Raw genomic sequence first — 22,126 nt, forward strand, 5'->3', positions numbered from 1 at the left:
AAACTAACCTAGTCAATGGAAAAACAGAAGATCAAGAACAAGATAACACCCTATTGCATAACCTAAAAGGGAAAAAAATTACAAGGAAGAAAACAATGCAATTATTTATAGTAGTATATCTGAAATCGGACCAGGAGCGCTTGATTCCCCATTCAAGAACCTCACAGGAGTATCATGGCTGTTCTTCTCTTCAAATTTGATCCATCAGAAGAAGAAGGCTACAATAGCTTCCAAATTTTTCCAAGTAACTCTGGTGAATATGCTGGACTCGGAACCCTGGTGAATATGCTGGACTTGGAACCTGATTCCAGTGAATATCCTCATATTTGGTGCTGTAACCACTGTTCTGAATAAGGAAATCAACCAATACTTATCTGAAGTCGGTTACAAAATGGACACTGCATTTATAAACAAGACTGTAGGGGGGTTGTGGGCTAGGGCACTTGTAAAATTGCAGAGCACGCATACTGTAGATATATTTATCTTATATTCCCGCATGCATCTGGGACTCCCTTTAAGGCACTAGCTACTTTTCCACAAGACAGTGAAAGAAAGGTGGGGGGACGGTTTATGTGGGTTTTTTTGGGGACGCATTTCTTTTTCCTTGCTAAGTATAAAAGGCTAGCTTGCTTGGTTGGTGCCCTAAAGCTGGGGCTCTTTTTTAAAGTATGTTCTCTAAAAAGGGTCTTTGTGTATTTGGTGTTTGAAAATTGTGGCTCTTTTTTGCTTCCTTTTAAAGTCTTTCTTGCAAAGGAGTAGAAGAAATATTGGACAGCTTTGCATAAAGGAAATGTTGCATTGGACAAACTTTGAGCTATTAAAGATATCTAATCTTTGACTTCTTTTGTACTTAATTTTAGGCTTTGGACCTTAGAGTCTACATGGTCTTATAATTTAGGCTATGATATTCCATGCACATGGAAGAAATGTGCATAAAGGTAGCTAGATAGTGAATTTTGATTTGTTTTTCAAGTACGATTGATTTTTTATAAGAGCTTAAGCATGTTCTTGGTCTTCAACATCTATTCTTGGGATAAATCAGAGATGATGTTCTTTAAGGTACTTTAGGAAGAAGCAAAAAATGTACCATGTTGTTATGGTACCAATTTTATTCTGTGGCTTTGGGTGTTGAACTTCATATTCCCCTCTCAAAATCCAATTTGTCATTAGCTGTAATCATTGTATGATCTTATTGTAAGTTTGTAACCACCGAATTAATTATGTGGAATGAGTAAACAATAAGTTAATAACTAACTAGCACTCTTTTATACACGTAATTTTGTTTATTTTCATCCTCTTCCCTACTGCTTTCTAATTGATGTAGGTTTATCTTCATCCTCATCCCTACTGCTTTCTAATTTAAAAGTGGTCAGATTTTGATATAGGTTGGCATGTAGGCAAGTTAGATGTCGGCTTTACAGACATATTATGTCAAGAACCAAGAATGTCAGTATACTTAACAATCCCCTAAAAAAATGTAAACTGTAGATTCTTCCTATCAAATCAAGGTCAGCCATTAGGGGCCAAAAACATCGAAAGAGTATTGAGTAATCAAAGCAATGTCAAAGTTGAAAATGATTTTAATTTGCATATAAATAGGTAATTTCATGAAGATCAATATTCTAATTATTCCGAGTGGACAAAACTGATTCATTATTGTACGCATAGCCTTCTTATTGAAAATACAAATGCAAGACAAACCAAGAGCTGTCATGGTGTACACAATTATTGATTAATCATTTACAACTTTTTTTTTTTTTGGGGCAATCATTGAGAATTATCATCGGTTATGACTCCTTCACCTGGAAATACAAATAGTTCATTTTTCCTGTCATCCTTAACAATCCATATCAGGGTTCCCAAATTAAATTTCCAACGCAGAATAGCAACTAAAGTAAGATGACTACAGACTTCTCGCCAACTGGTCTTTAATTAACATCCTTTATTACACTAAAGGAGCCAAGGAAAACCTTTTTTTTTTTTTGGTTAGGGCATGTTAACCAATTTGATATTGGACGGATAGCAATTTTTTTGGATGCCTGCTCCATAATGAACTAGAAAAGTACGAACTTAATTTTTGATATAATGCATGTGAGATAAAACAGCAGTTAACGAATGATTGAAAAATATATTTACTATCACGAAATGAAATTTTTAAAATTAGCTATTTAAACACTCATTGTTGGTAATAGTCAACTCGAACGTCATAAACCCTAATGAGAACAAACAAAAAGATTCATAAAATGATTCTCCTCTTGCCCAAAGTAACCCCACAAAGTAAAACAAAACCTAGGGTTATATTTACCCAAATTCATTTTGTTGAGGAAAAAGAATTTATTACAAGGATGGGAATTGTTAAATCCTAAATGAAGTAATATATTGGGCCCACGATGTCAATCATACAAGTTCCCCACCAGCAAAAGAAAGAAGGACCTTCTCCAGTTTCCTTCAATCGAACGGCCAGTTTGTCTGTTTCTGGGCGAAGGACCACTAGTTGCATTACATCTCATAGTGGGACCCTTCCGCCCCAAACCAAATGAGATGTTGCCACGTGTACACGAAGCAAAATGTAACTGCTTAGCACGCTTTTGTTTATAAAGTGTGGTGTGACCAGTAACTTTTGGTTGTGGATGGGATTGAAAAGGATAAAAGACGTCGCGTGAACGACAATCAAAGCGGAACCCGGATCTCCATCGGGCAGATTTGCTTTTTTGTTTTTCTTCTGTGGATAATCCATGATTTTAATGTAGAGAATCTGATAAATGATGCCTCCCAACACTTCAATGGGCTCGGAGAGAGGCTCATGAAGTAGTACGTTGCTTGGGTCCAGATGCAAGTAGGACTAAAAGACTAAGTTAAGTTATTTAAACTATTCAGTACTCGATTCAAGTTTGACTTAATAATAATTTGTTCAAATTTAGTTTATTAACTAATCAAATTAAACTAAAATAGCATTTTGCATCTGATAAATGTTCAAGCTTGATTTAATTAGTATAAAATTGAAATTTATAAGTAAAAAAACTTAAGTTACTCGAGCTAGATTCGAATTTGACTCGATAAAAACTCATTTGAGTTCGATGGAGGATAGTTAAACAAGTCAGATTTAAATAGAATTTCAAATTTGATAAAATAATTAAACAAAATTGAACGATAAAATTTTCAATTTGATTAAACTCGTTAATAGTCCTACATGCGAGTGGAGTGTCTGATAGTGTGGAGTGTGTTGATACTTGATACAATGCCTTCTTGCATTGATGCTATGTTTCATAGGGGATTTGGCTTGCTTAAAAGTGATATGAGTGAAGTGATTTTATATATAAAAAATGAATTTATTATACAAATTACATATTACAAGTGCTCCATTTATCATCAATGGAGGGCTAAGAAAGTGTGCTTGCATATTTCATTAATCATTTGGAATATTATTTTGAATTGCATTGTAAATATATTTTTAATCACCTTTTTATCTCATATATATATATATATATATATGTATAATATTACAAAAAAGTGCTACAGTAATTATTCTAAAAAATTTGTCAAATAAGCTTTTATCCAAACACACCATTATCTTGGATGTTTGAGATGTGTCACCGGTTGAAGGAAAGTCAAGAAGAATAGAATGAATTGGAAGTTAGGTTTAGTTTGGAATTTTCAGAAAGTTTTCTTGTTTAGTTAGATTGTCTTCTTTTGTTGGTAAATTTACAGCTCAACATGTTCTCAAATCTTTGACGTGTTAGAATTTTCTTTCGAAGTAAATAGCCACAATTCTCTAACTAAGGCCAAATTCTTGGTAAGATTTTATATGCGGAAATCATGGAATGCTCTTCAAACCTTTAATTGATCTTTCATTTTGGAAATGTGAAAACTAAAAGCCGAGAGAACGATTTCTATTATACTTGGTGAGCTCCCTTTCCTCACGTGCAATATGTCATCTTGGATTCTGGCATTGCTCATTGCAACAGTCAAATCCGTTTTGTCGTTTACATGATAAATTGATGTACTTGAGCAGGCAATTGAACCAATGACCCTTTGGGCAGTCACCACCACTAAAGATTTTAAATCTTGGCGGAATGGAAGGTTAAGAGTTCAAACTTTATTTTTCATCAATGTGTCACTATATGTGATTTTTTATAAATCCATACGGGTGCATAATGCACCTGTCTAATCCGATAATGGTTCAGTCCTTGTCGATTTCTCTAAATCTCGTTGGATCTCTTCCCCTTCCCTAGTTCAATGATGGTTCAGTCCCCGTCGATTTCTCCAAATCCCGTTGGGTCTCTTCTCGTCCCCTAGTATAGGCAAAAAAAGAGAAGGCAAATGAGAAACATTGAAGGTTGATCAATTAAGAGATAAAACTTGATGACAAGGGGAGAAGTGTGTATTTATTGGTTATAACATAGGCAAGATTAACTATTGTATTGCCCTAATCAATTACGAGAGAAACTTGATGACAAGCGGGAGAAGTGTGTATTTATTGGTTACAGTGTAAGCTCTTGTTGTGTGTGTATATATATAAAGAGCAAGCAAATGAGAAACAGTGTAGGCTGATCAATTAAGTGAGAAACTTGATGACAAGGGAGAGAAGTGTGTATTTATTGATTATAATGTAGGCTAATCAATTAAGTGACAAATTTGATGACAAGGGGGAGAAGTGTGTATTTATTGGTTATAGTGTAAGCTAGACTAACGGTTGTATATATATATATATATATATATATATATATATATATATATATATATATAAGAGTAGGTAAATGAGAAAGAGTATAGGTTGATCAATTGAGAGAGAAACTTGCTGACAAGGGGGAGAAGTGTGTATTTATTGGTTATAGTGAAGTCTCTCGGATTTATAGGTTGCATAATCCTGTATAAATAATCTCACGCTTCAAATGACCAAACCGCGTATGCCACAACGAATTACTATCATCTATCACCATATTTAAACAGGAAAAATTGGCAATACTCAAATTCAGTAGAAATAAGCGATTTGAAGTCATTGGTACACTAACAATCATTCCAATATTTTTATCAAAAAGAGTACAAATATCATTCGTGATACAAATATCACATTTTTTTCTCTGAGAACTAATCCATACTAAACAAATTATAATGCAACTCAGGAACATAGAAAACATCAAAAATAAAATCAGTAGACCAATTTTTCAAGCTAATAGGAATTTTTTCCTTACCCAACACAGGTAAAACAATGTTATTTCCAAATTTAACTTACCACCGATAGATTCATTATGTTCAACAAATAATTCTTTCTTGCCAGACATATGGTTATTGCAGCCCATATCCAAGTATAATTTATTTTTATCAATCACATCAACAGCATTACAGGTTAATAATAAAGTAGGAGTAGAAATAGGAATATGTTAAACTAACTGTTGCTATCTAATAAAAACAAAAAAAACAAAAGCAGGCGAATGAGAAACGAGAAGAACTTACAATGGTGATAGTGTCCATTTTCTTTTAGAATTTTAGAAATAATCATCAACAAAATGTTTAAATTTGCAAAAATAATAAGGGCTTGAAAAACCATGCGTAAGTCATAACTAGGAAATAAAGGAAAACTTTAACTTTCATTAAAAAAAAAAGGATTAATCTTCTATACACTTTCACCATTAAATACATGATATATAATCCAAATTTTGCAAATGTGTCATGCATCCGATCATGATAGTGTATACACTGTCAATCTATATAAGATTTACTAAAAAAAAAAAAGGTCTAGGCTTTGTTTTTATGTAACAAAAGTAGGAAAAGTTTCAAGAAAGGTTCATGCTCCCAAAACTATTCAAATAACCCAATGTGTGTTTGGTTTTAAAACAAAAAAATATCAATAAATTCAATATTGAAAAATTTGACCTATTTCTCTTTCATTATTTCTTCAAGTTATTCCATTAGAAAAGTTATTTCTAATTCATTTTTGATATTGAGAGAACCTTTTTAAAACTCCTTAAAACTTTTTTATTTTATTTGAGAGAAACTTCTCCTTAACACCAGACAATAGAAAAACAACTATTAAACACATGAAATAACTTTTCAGTTTTAATCACTTAACCACAAAAAAGACCTTCTTAATTAAGTTTTTGTTTTCTTTTATCTACAAAAAAAGATATTTTATGCTATGCACTTGGCATGGTTACATACCCTCAATGTGATAATTTCGGTAAGAAATTTGTTTTTGCCACATGTAGAAGGAAAAAATGACAACTATAATACATTTTCTTGTGAATTTTGGTAGAAAATATGTACACTTGAGGATGTAATTATTCACAAATAACTAATTTTCATTAATTTAGTCAGAAGACATGCAGTTGTTTCTTTACAATATGTGTTCATGATGGAGTAATATTCGATTTGAGATTGTTGGATTAATTGTATTACATCGGAAAAACAAAATTGCTGGGGTGGCAATCCCGAATATATAATGAAGGGTAACAAAATAATATGGAGAATTTCTGATAGGTACAGTTTATAATTAGCTCAAACTTCTCATTTGCATAAAACATATGCTAGATTTCCCAAAAAGCCCTTGATCTGTTTACCTGGACCCGGATGCGGGTCTTCCCTATCCGTGGCGGGAGCCCATTTTCCAACCTCTAAAACTAGGGATGGCAATGAGGACGGGTGCCCGTTTCGATTTTAAACGGGGGAAAAAATTCCCCCCGGGTCCTCGCCCCTGCCTCAATGACTGCGGGAACTCAGGAGTAGGGGTGACAATCGGGTCGGGTTCGGGTTGGCGGGTCGGCTTAAGGCCCAAGCATAACAAAAAATCCTCTGACCCGAACTCGACCCGCCAACCCGAAACGGGTCAGGATACCTGACATGAACCCGAAAATTTCGGATTGGCGGGTCGATCCGAAACTTAATTTTAATTTATTAATTTATTACTGTAATTTTTAATAAAATCAATTTCTCACAAAATTAATTACATAATCAAGTAATAAAAATTTAAATAAATAATTTCAAACCAAATCTAAAATAAATTAAACATCGTAAAAGTGTTTTATCCCAAACCAAATATAAAATAAATTAAAACAGCATAAAAGTAAAAAATAACATAATATATTATTTGTCCAAATATAATAATTTCAACTTCACACAAGTTAAATAAATTCATTTAGGATTAAGTAATTAATGCCTTTGAAAAAAAAGAATGATTTAGTTTAGTTAGATAAAATAATTTTTATGTTTATTAAATTATTTTTAATTCGTAAATGGGTCACATCGGGTCATATCAGGTCACCACGGGTTGACCCGAAATTGACATGTTTTCTTTTCGGGTTCATCGGATTCGACCCGATTCTGACCCGAACCCTCAAAACCTCAACTCAAACCCATTAATTTCGTGTTAGATTCGTGTCGTGTTTTCGGGTCGTGTTAGAAATTGCCACCCCTACTCAGGAGGTTTGGCCAAGACAAGCTCCTAGTCATTACTATTCCTCTACTCATTGCAGAGAAAACTTTCAAGACTAATCTACACTCTGCAAAGTTCAACAAAAGAAAGGCCAGCAGTGCACATGCTACCCTTGTAATTACAACCTTATGAACATTTAGGTATCAACTAGAGGTAGCAATTTGTCCCAAGTCCCAATGAGTTACCCATGCCCATAGGGACTTTGGGTGGGATGGGTACTGGAATTTGATATTAGGTTGAAAATGGGACAAATCTCAATTGTACCCATTAATTGATGGGAAATTTTGGAAAATACTTGGGTACCCATTAGGCTCAAATAACAGGGGCTCTGTTTGGATTAACTGTTTTTTTAGGTATTTTTGAAATATTTTATTGTCGCAGTGTATATGAAAAATTTTTACTATAAATTTTTTTTGAAATATTTGATATACTAATATGGATGAGATATTTTTTGAGTTATTGTATATTACTGTAACATTGTATTTGAAAATTTTGTTTTTTGAAAATATAGCCAATCCAAACGGAGTCTTAGATTCAAAAATTATTTTTAACAATTTTTATAGCCATACCAACGAATATAATCTAGCAGTCTTCCTAGTCATTATCCACTAGAATTTCCAGCATTTCAGTCAGTTTAGACCTGTCATCCTTGGACAATGATGAGGATAAATATTCAACACCTTAAGTGCCTTGGTTATCTTGATATATGTTGGAATATGGTTGTATTATATTTATCTTTTCCTTTATTTGTTAATCCAATTTTTGGTGGGAATCCTGAGTATAAAACACTTGCATGTTTATTTAATAAAACTAAAAGAAATTTAATAAATAAAAAATATTAAAGTTATATAAAAAATAAAAAATGAATTAAAGGAAAAAATATATATAGAAAATAGATTTGAGTATTGGGCGGGATCAATCTAAATCCATTCCAAAGTGATTCCGTCCAAGTTGGTCCTAAAACACAATGGATAAGGTTAGACCCAAACTCATATGACTCGGTTCCGTTTTAAAACCAAGTAAATCCCGCCCATCCCGCCCATTTTGCCACCTCTAGTATCAACTAAACTAAACACGTACTTCTAAGTCATGATCTCAAGCTGAAGTTGTTTCTGGGTTGACGCTCTATGAAGAACCAAAAAGGGTGCAAATTGCGGGACGTTTGCTAATATGATCAGGGCACTTTAAAAGAAGCTCCTTGGCCTCAGAATGTCTACCCTCATTGAAGAAGGACTTGAAAACACGTTGGCAAGCCAAAAGAGATGGATACGTTTTTTAACTTAGTGCCATAAAAAATTCCCAAGTATCCTCACTGGAACCAAGGCCCTGTTTGGAACCTTGGTTTTTAGGCAAGTTTTCATAATACTAGTTTTTTAATAACTTTTGCTACAGGAACTCCAAAAACTTATCAAAGTTTTTAACCTACACACTTTAAAATATCCAAAATACAAAAAAAAAAAAAAAAAAAATTCCCTTCCTCTTTTCTTGTTCTTCCTCCCCCATCCCAACCCACCACCACCTCCGCCGCCGGTTCTGGCACCAATCACCTCTTCCGGTGCCAGTCTTTTTTTTTTTCCCTTTCTTCCTTTCCCCCTCTTCCTCCCCTGCCATCCTCCCCCTTTGCCCGATTTTGATCCTCTCTCTTTTTTTTTCTCCCTCTCCCTCTCCCCCACTCCTCCCCCACCATTCTTCCTGGGCTCCAACCCGGCCCTACCATAGCCCAACCTTATCTTTTCCACCTTCATATTTCATAACAGGCAGGAGTCAAGTCAAGCCACGCCCCTTTCAGGTGCCGGTCTTCTTTTGCAGAGGCGGGCGAGGGAAGGGGAATGGGGAGAGGGAAGGAGAGGGATGGCGGGAGAAGGAAGGGGAAGGGGAGAGGGAGAAGAGGGGTGGTGGGGAAGGGAGAGGGAGGGGTGATAGGGAGAGGTAGGCGTGACGGACAGAGTGGTAGCAGGGGAGAGGGGAGGAAAGGGGTGGCGGGCAGGAGAGGGGAAGAGAAAAAAAGCAAAAAAAAAAGAAGAAAGAAAGTTGCTGCTTTTGCTGGCAGTTTCGGGAGAAGGATCAGGGGAGGGGGAAGGGAAGGGAGAAGAAGTGGGAAGGGAGGAAGGAAAAGAAAAAAGAAAGAAACAAAAAAAAAAGAAAAAGAAAGAAAGAAAAGGAAAAGGAAAAAAAGTTTTTTTTATCTCACAGAAATTTTTCTACAACTTCTACAGTGATCTACAGTAAAGTTTTATACAAACACTCAAAAAACTCACCTTCCAAACGAGGCACAAATTTTGAGATATACTGGACAAAAGGCTCTCGATATGGGCGATAATCGTGTTTCATCATAAGCCGAAGAAGGTTCAAGGCTTCTTCCAGTCTCCTCTCTCCAAGAAGCTCTTCCCCCGCCTCGCCACCCGTTTGAAATATATATATGTATATATGTACATAATTATATATAAAATGATATTATCAATTATACTACTAATTATACATGTTTATTAATAAAATTTATTAATTATTTATACTAAATTTGTTAATACATTTATGTTAAATTTCTAACTACACTTAATGCAATAACACTTTTTTCTAAAAAAAACACAAGAATAATTTAGTGATTGTATTTGTATCAAAGTGAAAATTTGATTATTTTAGTTATATTTGTTTTATCATATTAGATTGTATTCAAATAACCTTTGTTTAATTATTTTTATGAGTTTTAATTGTGAAGTTAGAATGAATAATAATTTGATAATGTGTTGATATTTTAGTACTTGATTATTTGCTTTAATTTAATTATAATGAAATTATATAATAATTTTTTTTTAATCTCACGGGTGTCCTGCGGAAAAAACGGGTAGAATAGGACGGGAGCGGGGGCGGGGAAATTAAAAGGGTTAATTACATTTATCTCCCCTGAGGTATAACCAAACTACCAGTCAAACCCTGAGGTTTGGTCAAATAACAAATAAACCCCTATCACTAACTTCTGTTAAATGTCCGTGACGGAATGAGTAAAATGACTACATACCCAAAATAGTTGAAACTGCCTGTCTTACAAACATCGTGTACCTTCTTTTCTTTGTTTTTTTTTTTTTTTCCAATTTTCTGGAACCCTTAAAGGTGACAACAATGGCAGCAGGAATGTTTGGGCTGCTGTTGCTGCATCCATCATCAGCCATATGCGCCTGCCACCGTCGCCAATCGTCGACTCCAGCCTCTTCATCTTTCTTTTGTGTGGGTTGCCATTCTTGATACAAACTCAACCAAAACTCACTGCATAACTGTTCAAATAGGCCTACATGTGAGGCTGATCTGTCTTGCCTTTCCCATCGGAAGCAAAGACCAAATTCCACACTTTTGCAGTAAAGCACTTCTCATTGGGGTAGAACACGAACAAGTCAAATGAATCAATGTTGGCTACTTCCATCTTTTGGACAGCAAGTTTTAACCTCAAAATTGAAAAAAAAAAAGAAAAAAAAAATTTAAAAAATTGCAAGTGAAGATTAATCACCGGCTACTCCATTACCTTCTTCAAAAACCCATTTGGTATCACTCACCAAATTTAACACGAGCCTTTTTCCTATCCCTTACCAAATTTAAGACAAGCCTTTCAAATGATATGAAGGACAAACTTCCAAATCTCAACTTACAAAAAACTGGAAAAAAACAAAAATTCCATATCTAGTAGCCAAGACATTTTGAAGATAATAGTTTCACTTGTGTATCTAAGCAATACCAAATGATTTCTCTAGACATGGTCTACCAATTCTGGTGCAAATCCAGCACTATAATGTCTGTATCTTCATATGTTCGTAATGGCTTAACCAAAGAAGAAATAAAAAATTGGATGGAAGAGGAAAAGGTAACGACTTTGGTTTAGAAAGATGGATGAGGAGGAGAAAAGATGGAAGAATTAGAATATGTGATAGAATTGACGGCAAAGAAGGGTTAATGGTTGGAAGCAATTTAACATACAATTTTGGTGGAGATGCAGACGCTGAAGTTGCAGACTTGAAAGGGAGTCTACCACACTACTTTTTTTCCCTTTTCTTTTTATTATTTTGAGGTGAATTCTTATTTTATTCAATTTGTTGGTTTATATTTTTTTTATGTAAAACATAAAATGCCTCTAGAAGGGCATTTTGGGATTGCCGCGCTAATTTTTTGCTAACCTTACCAGCTTCACTAACGACTCCAGACGGTAGGGATGCTTTTGATAAAGTTTTGCCTAGTCAGAGGGTTTGATTGTTATTTTGTCAAACCTCAAGATTTGATTGGTAATTTGGTCAAATCTCGGGGAGGTAAATGTAATTAACCCAAATTAAAATGCAACGGGGCGGGGGTTGGGGGCCGTGTCCCCCGCCCCATTGCCACCCATATCTAATACCCGCAAGAAAACTTCAAGAAAACCTCTGCAGATGAAGCTGCAATGAAGCATCAAGCCAGGAGATTCCTGACTAGTCACAGATTCGCCAACTCGCTCCACTCAACTCGCCTGCCCAGAACTCGCTCTCTCCACACTCAGGTGACTCAGTTCTCTCACCACTCATCCCCTTCTCTTTCTACCCGAAGTTCCCTTTCCCTTTCTTTGCTGGATTTAAGATCCCAAATTGAAAAGCTGTCCAAATCACGGAAGTCAGAAGCATTAAGTAATGAAATCTTATCAGAAAATCGAGGATTGCCTGATTCTATGAGGATATTACATGAAGACCCAAAATTTGATTTACTCTTTTACAGGTGGGCCGCCGAGGAAAATGGATTTAGGCCATGTTCATCAAGTTATAATTCACAGCTGAAGTTGTGTGCTATAAATGATGGAATGAAGGAATTTTTGGTTGTTGTCAGAAGTTGTAAAAGAAAGGGAACTTATATTGGTCAGAAGACATATTTAGATATTTATTCGGATCTTAGGAGATTGAAAAGGGATGATGACGCTGCTGAGTTGCAGCTTTTTTATGAGAACATGGTTTTTCAAAATGCTATTAAGGGAGTTGCCAAGATGGTGGCCCAGAATTTGGATTGGGGTAGTGAATTGGAGGGAAAATTGGGAGAAATGAGGATATGGGTACAGGAGAATTTTGTTTTAGGAGTATTGAAGGAGCTTAAGGGAAAAGGTTTGCCTTTGAAGGCTTTGAGCTTCTTTAAATGGGTTGGGGAGAGTTTGGGGTTTGAGCATAATAATGCTACTTATAATCGGATTCTTAGGATTCTTTGCACGGAAGAAACGATTACGGAGTTTTGGAGTATATTTGAGGAGATGAAAGATGCTGGTTATGTAATTGATAGTGATACTTATGTTGAAGTGATGTTGGAGTTTCAGAAGAGTAAGATGGTGAAGGACGCGGTTGAGCTTTTTGAGTATAGGATGGGTACTCCATTTAAGTATTTGGAGGGGGAGTGTGGCTTGCTTTTTAATGTCATTTCATCGACAATTAATCCAGACTTGGACCTGATGTTTAAAGTTGTGAAGAAATATGAGGCAGCCGGGTATTGTTTATTGAAGAGTGACTATGAGGGGATCCATAGGTGTTTGACTAGTGCTGGGAAGTTTGATGAAGCAGAGAAGATCATCCAGACCATGAGAAGGGCCGGTTATAATCAGTGTAACGTGACATACAGACAATTGATTTTTGGACTTTGTAAAGCAGGGAGGCTAGAGGAAGCCTGTGAAGTAGTAGACATGATGGAAGTGCAGGGATACATTCCTGATATCAAGACTTGGATCACACTAACAAAAGGGTATTGTGATGTTAATGGAGTTGATAAGGCACTTCCATGGTTTGGAATTTTGGTGAAAAAAGGCTTTGATGCATATGCTGGTCTTTTGGATTTTCTAGTATATGGATTTCTGAAAGAGAAGAGGGTCATTGGAGCATACGAGTTAGTTGTGGAAATGGTTGGCAAGGCTCACATGATACCATGGCACGCTACATTTAGGAATCTGATTGAAGAGCTTCTCGGAGAGAGGAGACTGGAAGAGGCCTTGAACCTTCTTCGGCTTATGATGAAACACGATTATCGACCATATCGAGAGCCTTTTGTCCAGTATATCTCAAAATTTGGTTCCGTGGAGGATGCTTGGGAATTTTTGATGGCACTAAGTAAAAAAACATATCCATCTGTTTTGGCTTGCCAACGTGTTTTCAAGTCCTTCTTCAATGAGGGTAGACATTCTGAGGCCAAGGAGCTTCTTTTAAAGTGCCCTGATCATATTAGCAGACGTCCTGCAATTTGCATCCTTTTTGGTTCATAGAGCAGCAACCTATAGGCAACTTCAGCCTGAGATCATGACTTAGAAGTACGTGTTTAGTTGATACCTAAATGTTCATAAGGTTGTAATTACAAAGGTACCATGTGCACTGCTGAACTTTGCAGAGTGTAGATTAGTATTGAAAGTTTTCTCTTGCAATGAGTAGAGGAATAGTAATGACTAGGAGCTTGTCTTGGCCAAAACTCCTGAGTCATGGCTAAGGCCTTTATTCCTTTTGGCCTTGAAAGACCCTCAGATATATAATCTAACATCTAAGTCTTGGGAGGGATACGATTGTATATACTGCATCTTTCAAGAAATGTATGTGCTTGCTCTATCTGCAAATCATTTTCTTTTCATGACATGATTTGGCAATGTGCAGAGTCTTCATGACGAACATTTCACAGCATTATCTGCTTTCCAAACTCTTTATCTCAGTATTCGCATGTCCAGAAGGTTCTCCTCCATGGTTATACATCTTCATTTGCTGAATCATGTTCTCCTACTTTTCTTTTGCAGTGCTCCTTTGCATTGTATGTACTTTTCTCCTGCTGTATTCGCTAATCTGGCCTCAAATTTCTTTCACATTCTGTCCAACAAGTAGAGTAGAATACTTTGAAATTGGTGTATTGGTTATGTAGTTATTCTTACAGTCATTGTTCGCCTTTTTGTTCATCATGGCTGGCAGAAAGACTCTTTACCCGGATGGCCAAATGGAGTTTTCCATTATCTTCTCTGAGATCAGACACTTAGAATTTTGGACAGTTACAAATGATTCAATATCTGTATCATATGAATTTTGGGGTCTACTAATGCCTTTTTTTTTTTATCGCACCAGTTAGAAGTTGGTTGAAACAAATTATTTTCTTGTCATTCCTCAAAAACTGAAGAATGTGAATGTTCCTCAAAATACTATCATGGAATAGTGAATTGGAATGTGGGAAGCTCTTATATAATGAAAGATAGTGGAACTGGCTCTCAAAATCAAAGGCAATTATCTTTGACCATGTGGATAACATTTGAACAAGTAAAGCATTCGCAATTGTGAGTCTAATGACTTGTTCTTATGAAAATGATGATAAATCTGGGAATAATAGTTACTATCCAAATAGTTGATTTCAGTAAAGAATTTTCTTTTTCTAGAGGGCTTCATAACAAATCACTTGTATAAATGTTTGCCTCAGGCATTGTTTATGTCAGAGAAGTATCTTAATATAAATAAATAAATAAAACTAATCAACATATATATAAGATAGCAAACTTGTACCAATTTCTCTTTCATAATTCTTCAAGATATTTCATTAAGAAGGTCATTACCTATTCCTAAAGCTTTTTTTTTTTTTTTCAAGAACACATGCATCATGATGAAGTAACTTTAAATTTGAGACTATTGGATTATATGGATCACATAGGAAAAGATTGGCAAGGGGTGGCGGGTGCAAAACAAGAAATATAAGTTCAGATGGGGACAATTTTTAATTGGCACAAACTTCTCTTGCGTAAAGCCGTAGACTAGCATGTAGTACCTAATTTTCCAAAAAAGGCCATCTGTTTACTTGGATCCGGATGCGGGTCTTCCTTACCCGTACCAGGAACCCACTTTCCAACTCCTAAAACCCGCAAAAAAAAAAAATCCCATTTCAAGAAAACCTCTGCAAATGACGGCGGAAGCAACAATGAAGCAACAAGCCAGGAGACTCCTGAGTTGTCTCCGATTCGCCAACTCGCTCCACTCAACTCACCTGCTGAGAACTCGCTCTCTCCACACTCAGGTGACTCGGTTCCCTCACTATTTATCCCCTTTTCTTTTCACCCGAAGTTCCCATGACAGTGGTTATTCGGCTCTTAGATCCCAGCTTCAAAAGATGGTAGAAGACAGACAGTCAGAAAGAGTGCTTTTCTCAGAGTTACAGAGAGAAGACAATGCAAATTCTCCCTTTTCCCAGTCGGAAACTGCTGGGAAAAGTTGGTTCAGGCCATGTTCTTCAGGATGTAGATTAAAGCTGCAATCGTGTGCTATACGTAATGATATGGAGGAGTTTGGGTTGTTGTTGAAAACGTTAGAAAAAGGGGAAATTATATCGATGAGGAGGCGTTTTTAGTTATAGAATCGAAACTTATTAAGTTGGATAGGGTTGATGATGCTAAGGAGTTGAAGCTTTTTTTTTATCAAAAATTGATTCTTGAAATTGCTATTAAGAGAGCTGTGAATTTGGTGGCCGAGAACTCGGACTGGGGCGGTGAATTGGAGAGAAAATTGGGAGAGAATGGTATATCAGTGCAGGAGAATTTTGTTTTGGGGGTGTTGGAGGGGCTTGGTAAAAAAGGTTTGCCTTTGAAAGCTTTGGGTTTTTTCAAATGGGTTCGGGGGAGTTTGGGGTTTGAGCATAATAATTTTACTTATAATTGGATTCTTAGGTTTCTTTGCAGGGAAGAGGCGATTTCGGAGTTTTGGAGTATGTTCAAGGAGATGAAAGATGCTGGTTATGTAATTGATACTGATACTTATATTCAAGTGATGAGGGAGTTTCGGACGAGGAAGATGGTGAAGGACGCTGTTGAGCTTTTTGAGCATAGGATGAATAGTCCATTTCAGTATTTGCCCAACGACTGTAGTTTGCTTTTGCGTGCCATTGCATCGACTGTTGATCCTGACTTGGATCTGATGTCTAGAGTTGTGAAGAAATACGAAGCTGCTGGGTATTCTTTATTGAAGAGGGACTATGAGGGGATCCACAGGTGCTTGTTGAGTGCTGGAAAGTTTGATGAAGCAGAGCAGATCGTACGGACCATGAACAGAGCTGGTTATGAACCATCTAGTATCATCCACAAACAATTGATTTTTGGACTTTGTAAAGCAAGAAGGCTAAAAGAAGCCATTGAATTACTAGATGAGATGGAAGCTCAGGTATGTGTTCCTGATGTTGAGACTGGGATGATCGAACTACTGAGCTGTTGTTGTGATATCGATGGAGTTGACAAGGCATTCCTATGGTTTGGAAAGATGGTGAAAAAAGGCTTTGATGCAGATGCTGGTCTTGTGGATGTTCTAGTCAATGGATTTCTGAAAGAGAAGAGGGTCATTGAAGGATACCAGTTTCTTGTGGAACTGGTTGACAAGGCTCGTGTGGCACCAAAGCATGCTACACTTAAGAGTCTGATTGAAGAGCTTCTTGTCTCCTGGAAGAAGCTTTGAACCTTCTACAGCTAATAAAGAAACGGAATTATAAACCGGATCCAGAGCCTTTCATCCAGTATCTGTCGAAGTTTGGTTCTGTGGAGGATGCTTGGGTGTTTTTGAGGGCACTAAGTCACAGGCAGGGTAAAAACCATGTATCTGTCTTCGGTTGCAAACGTGTTTTTCAGACCTTCTTGAATGAGGGTAGACATTCTGAGGCTGAGGAGCTGTTTCGTAAGTGCCCTAAGTATATTCGCAGAAATCCTGAATTTCGCATCCATTTTTCTTCTTCAAGGAGCAGCGACGTGGTAGCAGCTTCAGCTTGAGATCATGATGGAGTCATGCATTCCTTAGTATTTATCATGGAAAGGCTTACTGATGTTGTTTCTCCTCACTAGTCAAAAGATGGTTGGTTGGTTGGAACAGATTATTTTCCTGTCAACTACACCTTCTTCCTTTTTTCATTTTGTCGGTTAAGTTGTTCAATGCAATCATTTAAATTTGGCTTGTTTGGATAGTCATTTTCTATCGAAAAATGACTTTATTTTCCGTGAACACATTTTCCTATCATCTTTTTACCTCACATACATCAAATCGCTACAGTAATTTTTCAACGAAAAATCCATGAAAAATGCAATCGAAACGCAAAGTTTTTGAGTGAGATCAGATGTAACTTCGAAAATTTTGAGGATTCTATAGGATTTATGTTTCTAAGCTAGAAAGGAAGACGCAGTTTACTAATTCTTAGTTGGAAAAGAGCCCGCGTTTAGACTTTTATTGATTGGGAGGTCCATACAAATGAAATGATCAATTAGTGGAGAAAATTTTTGCGAATGTCCATCAAAGTTTGAGCAAAAAGTTATGGTTATACAATACTGCAAACTCATCGCTACTGAATCTATGGCAGCTAAAATGCTAGAATACCAGACTTGCTCCATTTGTTTTATCTTTTTTAATCTTTCAGAGATGAAAATTTTGAGGTTCTTGAGTGAGAGTATTAACTCGGAGAAAGTTACTGAAACAAGAATCATTACACTGAGAATAGTGTAAAACAAGAACTTCCTTTCAAATGTGATCCCCATCTCATGAGTACAGTTACTGATCCGGACCTTTTGCAGTCACCAGTACAATTTAGATAGGCATTAGCAAAACACTATACAACAAAAGTAGAATACAATTTGACACACTTTTTGAAGTTGTATCACAAAATTAATCATATCTATTCAATTTCAAATTAAAATCATCCCTATCATCAACTGCACCCTACAATCTACACTGTGATTATAGTAGGAGCCCCTCTTCCATTTGAATTCGAGCTTGAACTGTGTAATTCGAATGTGTATTGTGGATATCACACCACACTCCAAATGATAAAGGATAGGTTTAGGTGGAAATTTTGGATGTGAATTCTGCAATTTGAAAAAAAAATGACTTTTTACAGTGACAAATGTTTGAGTGGAGAGGGCAAGGACATTGCCTCAAGGTGGTAAAAAACACCCTCTTCCTATGGCATTTTTTTTTTTTTTCCGAAATGATAAGTGATTTTATAGATTATCAAAAGTTTTATAATTTCAAATAAGGACTCGATAGAACTATACAATTAGTGTACTTCGATACTAAAGAATCCAAAGTTCCTCATCTTGATTTGTATCTAGAGCATATGAGCTAATTCTATTACTAATATGATTATGATCCTTGCTGACTAGACAAAATGAGCACAATTGAAACAACAACTTTAAATGAAGAATGCCTTCCAACAAGGTAATCTCTTCCCATGGCATATGTTAGGTTGAATCCTAGTTTTGTCATTGAAACAACCAAATCCTCTCTTAAAGTATCAATTGATGAACTCAAAATGTAAAACCAAAAAGGGGGAGCAAAATTCACATTGATGAGTGTAATGACCACTTTTCGCAACAAAAAAAAAAGGTTTGATATCGATAGTTATTGTCTAAATCATTAATAGTTTGACATCAATAGTTTGATACTAGGTCTGAGAAAAGAAAATTCTTTTGTGGTGGGGCTTGAAAAAAATCATTTGCATGTCACAACTAGAAATAATGCATAACTATGAAAATTTGCTAAGTAGTCTAACTGATGTGCTTACCGTTGAACTTAATTTCCCAAAAAGCCCTTGTCTATTCACTTGGATCCGGGTCCGGGGACTTCCTTACCAGTACCGCGATCCCACTTCGCAACCTCTTAAACCCTCAATAAAATCCCTTTTCAAGAAATTCTCTGCATATTAAGCAACCATGAAGCATCAAGCCAAGAGACTCCTGAGTTGTCTCCGAGTCGCCAACTCGCTCCACTCAACTCACCTGCTCAGGACTCGCTCTCGCCACACTCAGGTGACTGGGTTCCCTCACCACTCATCCCCATTTTTTCCCACCAAAATTTTCTATCCAGTTTCTTCTTTGCATGAATCCCATCATAGAAAACTGTTCTTTTCAACAAAATCAGAGCCAATTTTTGATGAATTATTATCCAAGGATTGGGCTAAAGGGTTAGAAAAAGAGCTATCAAGTTTAAATCCAAGATTGACCCATGAAACTGTTTTGTATATTCTAATGAAATTAGGTAAAGAACCAGAAAAAGCTTCAAGCTTTTTCAAGTGGGCCATTGAGGAAAAGGGGTTTCGGCCAAGTACTTCTATTTATAGTCTAATGCTGAGAATTTATGCTAAAAATCATGCAATGAAGGAATTTTGGGTTGTTATCAAAGAAATGAAAGAAAAGGGGTATTATATTGATGAGGAGACATATGCAAGTATTTACTCAGATTTTCGGAATTCGAAATTGATTAATGATGCTACTGCTCTGAAGCATTTTTATGAGAGAATGATACAAGAAAATGCTATGGAGACTGTTGTGCAAAGGGTGGTTGAGGTGGTCAAGAATTCGGATTGGAGTAGTGAATTGGAGAGAGAGTTGGAGGACATGAGGTTTTCGGTATCGGAGAATTTTGTTTTGAGGGTGTTGAAGGAACTTAGAGGAAAAGGCTTGCCTTGGAAAGCTTTGAGTTTTTTCAAATGGGTTGGGGAGAGTTTGGGGTATGAGCATACTAGTGTTACTTATAATGGGATGCTTAGGATTCTTTGTAAAGGAGAGGTGGTTACGGAGTTTTGGAGTATGGTTAAGGAGATGAAAGATGCTGGTTATGAGATTGATATTGATACTTATGTGAAAGTGATGAGGGAGTTTCAGAAGAGTATGATGGTGAAGGATGCAGTTGAGCTCTATGAGCATATGATGGATAGTCCGTTTAAGCCTTTGGAGAAGGAATGCAGTTTGCTTTTGCGTGCCATTGCATATGCTCAGGATCCTGACTTAGATCTGATGCTTAGAGTTGTAAAGAAATATGAGGATGCTGGGTATTGTTTATTGAAGAATGACTATGATGGGATTCATAGGTGTTTGACTAGTGTTGGGAAGTTTGATGAAGCAGAGAAGATCCTTGAGACCATGAGAAATGCTGGTTATGAACCAGATAACATCACCTACAGCCAATTGATTTTTGGACTTTGTAAAGCTAAGAGGCTAGAAGAAGCCTGTGAAGTACTAGATGTGATGGAAGCACAAGGATGTACCCCTGATATCAAGACTTGGACCATACTAATAAAGGGGTATTGTGTAGTTAATGAAGTTGACAAGGCACTGCTATGGCTTGGAAAGATGGTGGAAAAGGGCATTGATGCAGATGCTGATCTTTTAGATGTTCTAGTGTATGGATTTCTGATAGAGAAGAGGGTGGTTGGAGCATACCAATTAGTCGTGGAAATGATTGACAAGGCTCACGTGAGACCCTGGCAAGCTACATTTAAGGATCTGATTGAAAAGCTTCTAGGAGAAAGGCGACTTGAAGAAGCCTTGAACCTTCTTCATCTAATGAAGAAACAGAATTATCCACCATATCCAGAACCTATCATCCAGTATGTCTCAAAGTTTGGTTCTGTGGATGATGCTTGGGGGTGTTTGATGGCAATAAGTAACAAGCAATATCCATCCGTGTCAGCTTACCAGCGTGTTTTCCAGTCCTTCTTTAATGAGGGTAGACATTCTGAGGCCAAGGATCTGCTTTTCAAGTGCCCTCATCATATCCGTAAACATTCTGCTATTAGCAGCCTTTTTGGTTCTTCAGAAAGCAACTTAGAAGCAGTTTCAACTTGAGACTATTGACTTATAATTATAGGTTTGGTTGATAATGTATGGTTATCCAACTTTAATATGCAAAGCTACCATATGCACACTGACCTAATCCTGTGCCAAACTTTATTATGCATTGATTATCATTGAAAGTTCTTTGGCAATAAATATAGGAGCTTGTCTTGGCCAAACTCTAAGTCATGGCTGAAGGTTTTCTATTTTCTTTTGGCCTTCATGGCGCCCTCAGATGTCCATTCTGTTATTCTAAACCTTTTGAGGCATGTGTTGTGGTATACTGCGTTATTCAGGAGTTGCATCTAATTAGTCTTTCTTAATCATTTTCTCGTCATGAAGCTTTTATCATGTTATGCTTCATTGCTTTGTAATTCAGAGTGTTGGTTGACAAAAAAGAAAAGAACCAAAAAATCAAATAATTTGTTTCAATCAACCATTAACCGGCGGCGAAAAGCAGTATTAGTAGACCTTTTAATACTAATAAAGAATTTGAAGAGGCTATTCCTAAAATACTAGGATGCAAAGGAAGCTCCCATTTGGTAACTGACAATGGAAACAAGAGTGTTACATTTGTGTATGTAGAAGAGTCCCTAAATCCTCAAATATAATCCAGTTAGCAAGAAGGTCGCTGTTCTTGTCCATAATGGAAAAACCAATATGCGAATGACTAATTATTGTTGAATAGATTCATTAAACCTGGCCAAATGAAGGATCCTTATCAAAGAGCCAAGGTTCATTTCTGGTTTGCTTATATTGAACAGGTATTCATCTTGTCATTGCCATGTGTTAGTTCTCTTACCTAATACTGAATTGTTGGGACCTGCTATAAGAACCATGAAAGAAAAGATTGCTTCAAAGTATTTTGCGTTGGATTTGGGAAAGTTGCCAACTTGCTCTGTAGATTCCTAATCGTTTTCATGAAGTCATCTTGGCCTTTATATGGAAGCATTTGATTGGCTTGCTGAAGCTGAAACTGTCAAGTTGGTACAATAACCTATGTACACACCCTATAAACAAAAGATGTGATTTTGTCCTCGAAAGTTTTTACCCGTTGATACATATTCCTAGTAATGCATCAAGCAGACTCTGGCTGGCATAGATTTTAACTTAATGACCACTGT

The 22,126-nt window shown here is 36.4% G+C and overlaps 3 protein-coding genes across 3 annotated transcripts; all 3 read left to right on the top strand.

Moving 5' to 3' along the window:
* Positions 1–11,802: 11,802 nt before the first annotated feature.
* Positions 11,803–14,012, top strand: LOC113738647 (pentatricopeptide repeat-containing protein At3g48250, chloroplastic-like). The gene is made up of 2 exons (XM_027265889.2): positions 11,803–11,942; positions 12,155–14,012. The coding sequence occupies exon 2, from the start codon at positions 12,237–12,239 to the stop codon at positions 13,668–13,670; it is 1,434 nt and encodes a 477-aa protein (XP_027121690.1). The 5' UTR covers positions 11,803–11,942; positions 12,155–12,236; the 3' UTR covers positions 13,671–14,012.
* A 151-nt stretch (positions 14,013–14,163) lies between these two features.
* On the top strand, positions 14,164–17,366 carry LOC113738801 (pentatricopeptide repeat-containing protein At3g48250, chloroplastic-like). Its single transcript, XM_072045993.1, has 2 exons — positions 14,164–15,994; positions 16,086–17,366. Exon 2 carries the CDS (start codon positions 16,126–16,128, stop codon positions 16,861–16,863), a length of 738 nt encoding a protein of 245 aa, XP_071902094.1. The 5' UTR covers positions 14,164–15,994; positions 16,086–16,125; the 3' UTR covers positions 16,864–17,366.
* Positions 17,367–18,993: 1,627 nt separating this feature from the next.
* On the top strand, positions 18,994–21,311 carry LOC113738556 (pentatricopeptide repeat-containing protein At3g48250, chloroplastic-like). Its single transcript, XM_027265790.2, has one exon. The coding sequence runs from the start codon at positions 19,101–19,103 to the stop codon at positions 21,012–21,014; it is 1,914 nt and encodes a 637-aa protein (XP_027121591.1). The 5' UTR covers positions 18,994–19,100; the 3' UTR covers positions 21,015–21,311.
* The last annotated feature ends 815 nt before the right edge of the window (positions 21,312–22,126 follow it).

Source organism: Coffea arabica, chromosome 4c, assembly GCF_036785885.1.
Source record: "Coffea arabica cultivar ET-39 chromosome 4c, Coffea Arabica ET-39 HiFi, whole genome shotgun sequence".
NCBI lineage: Eukaryota > Viridiplantae > Streptophyta > Magnoliopsida > Gentianales > Rubiaceae > Coffea > Coffea arabica.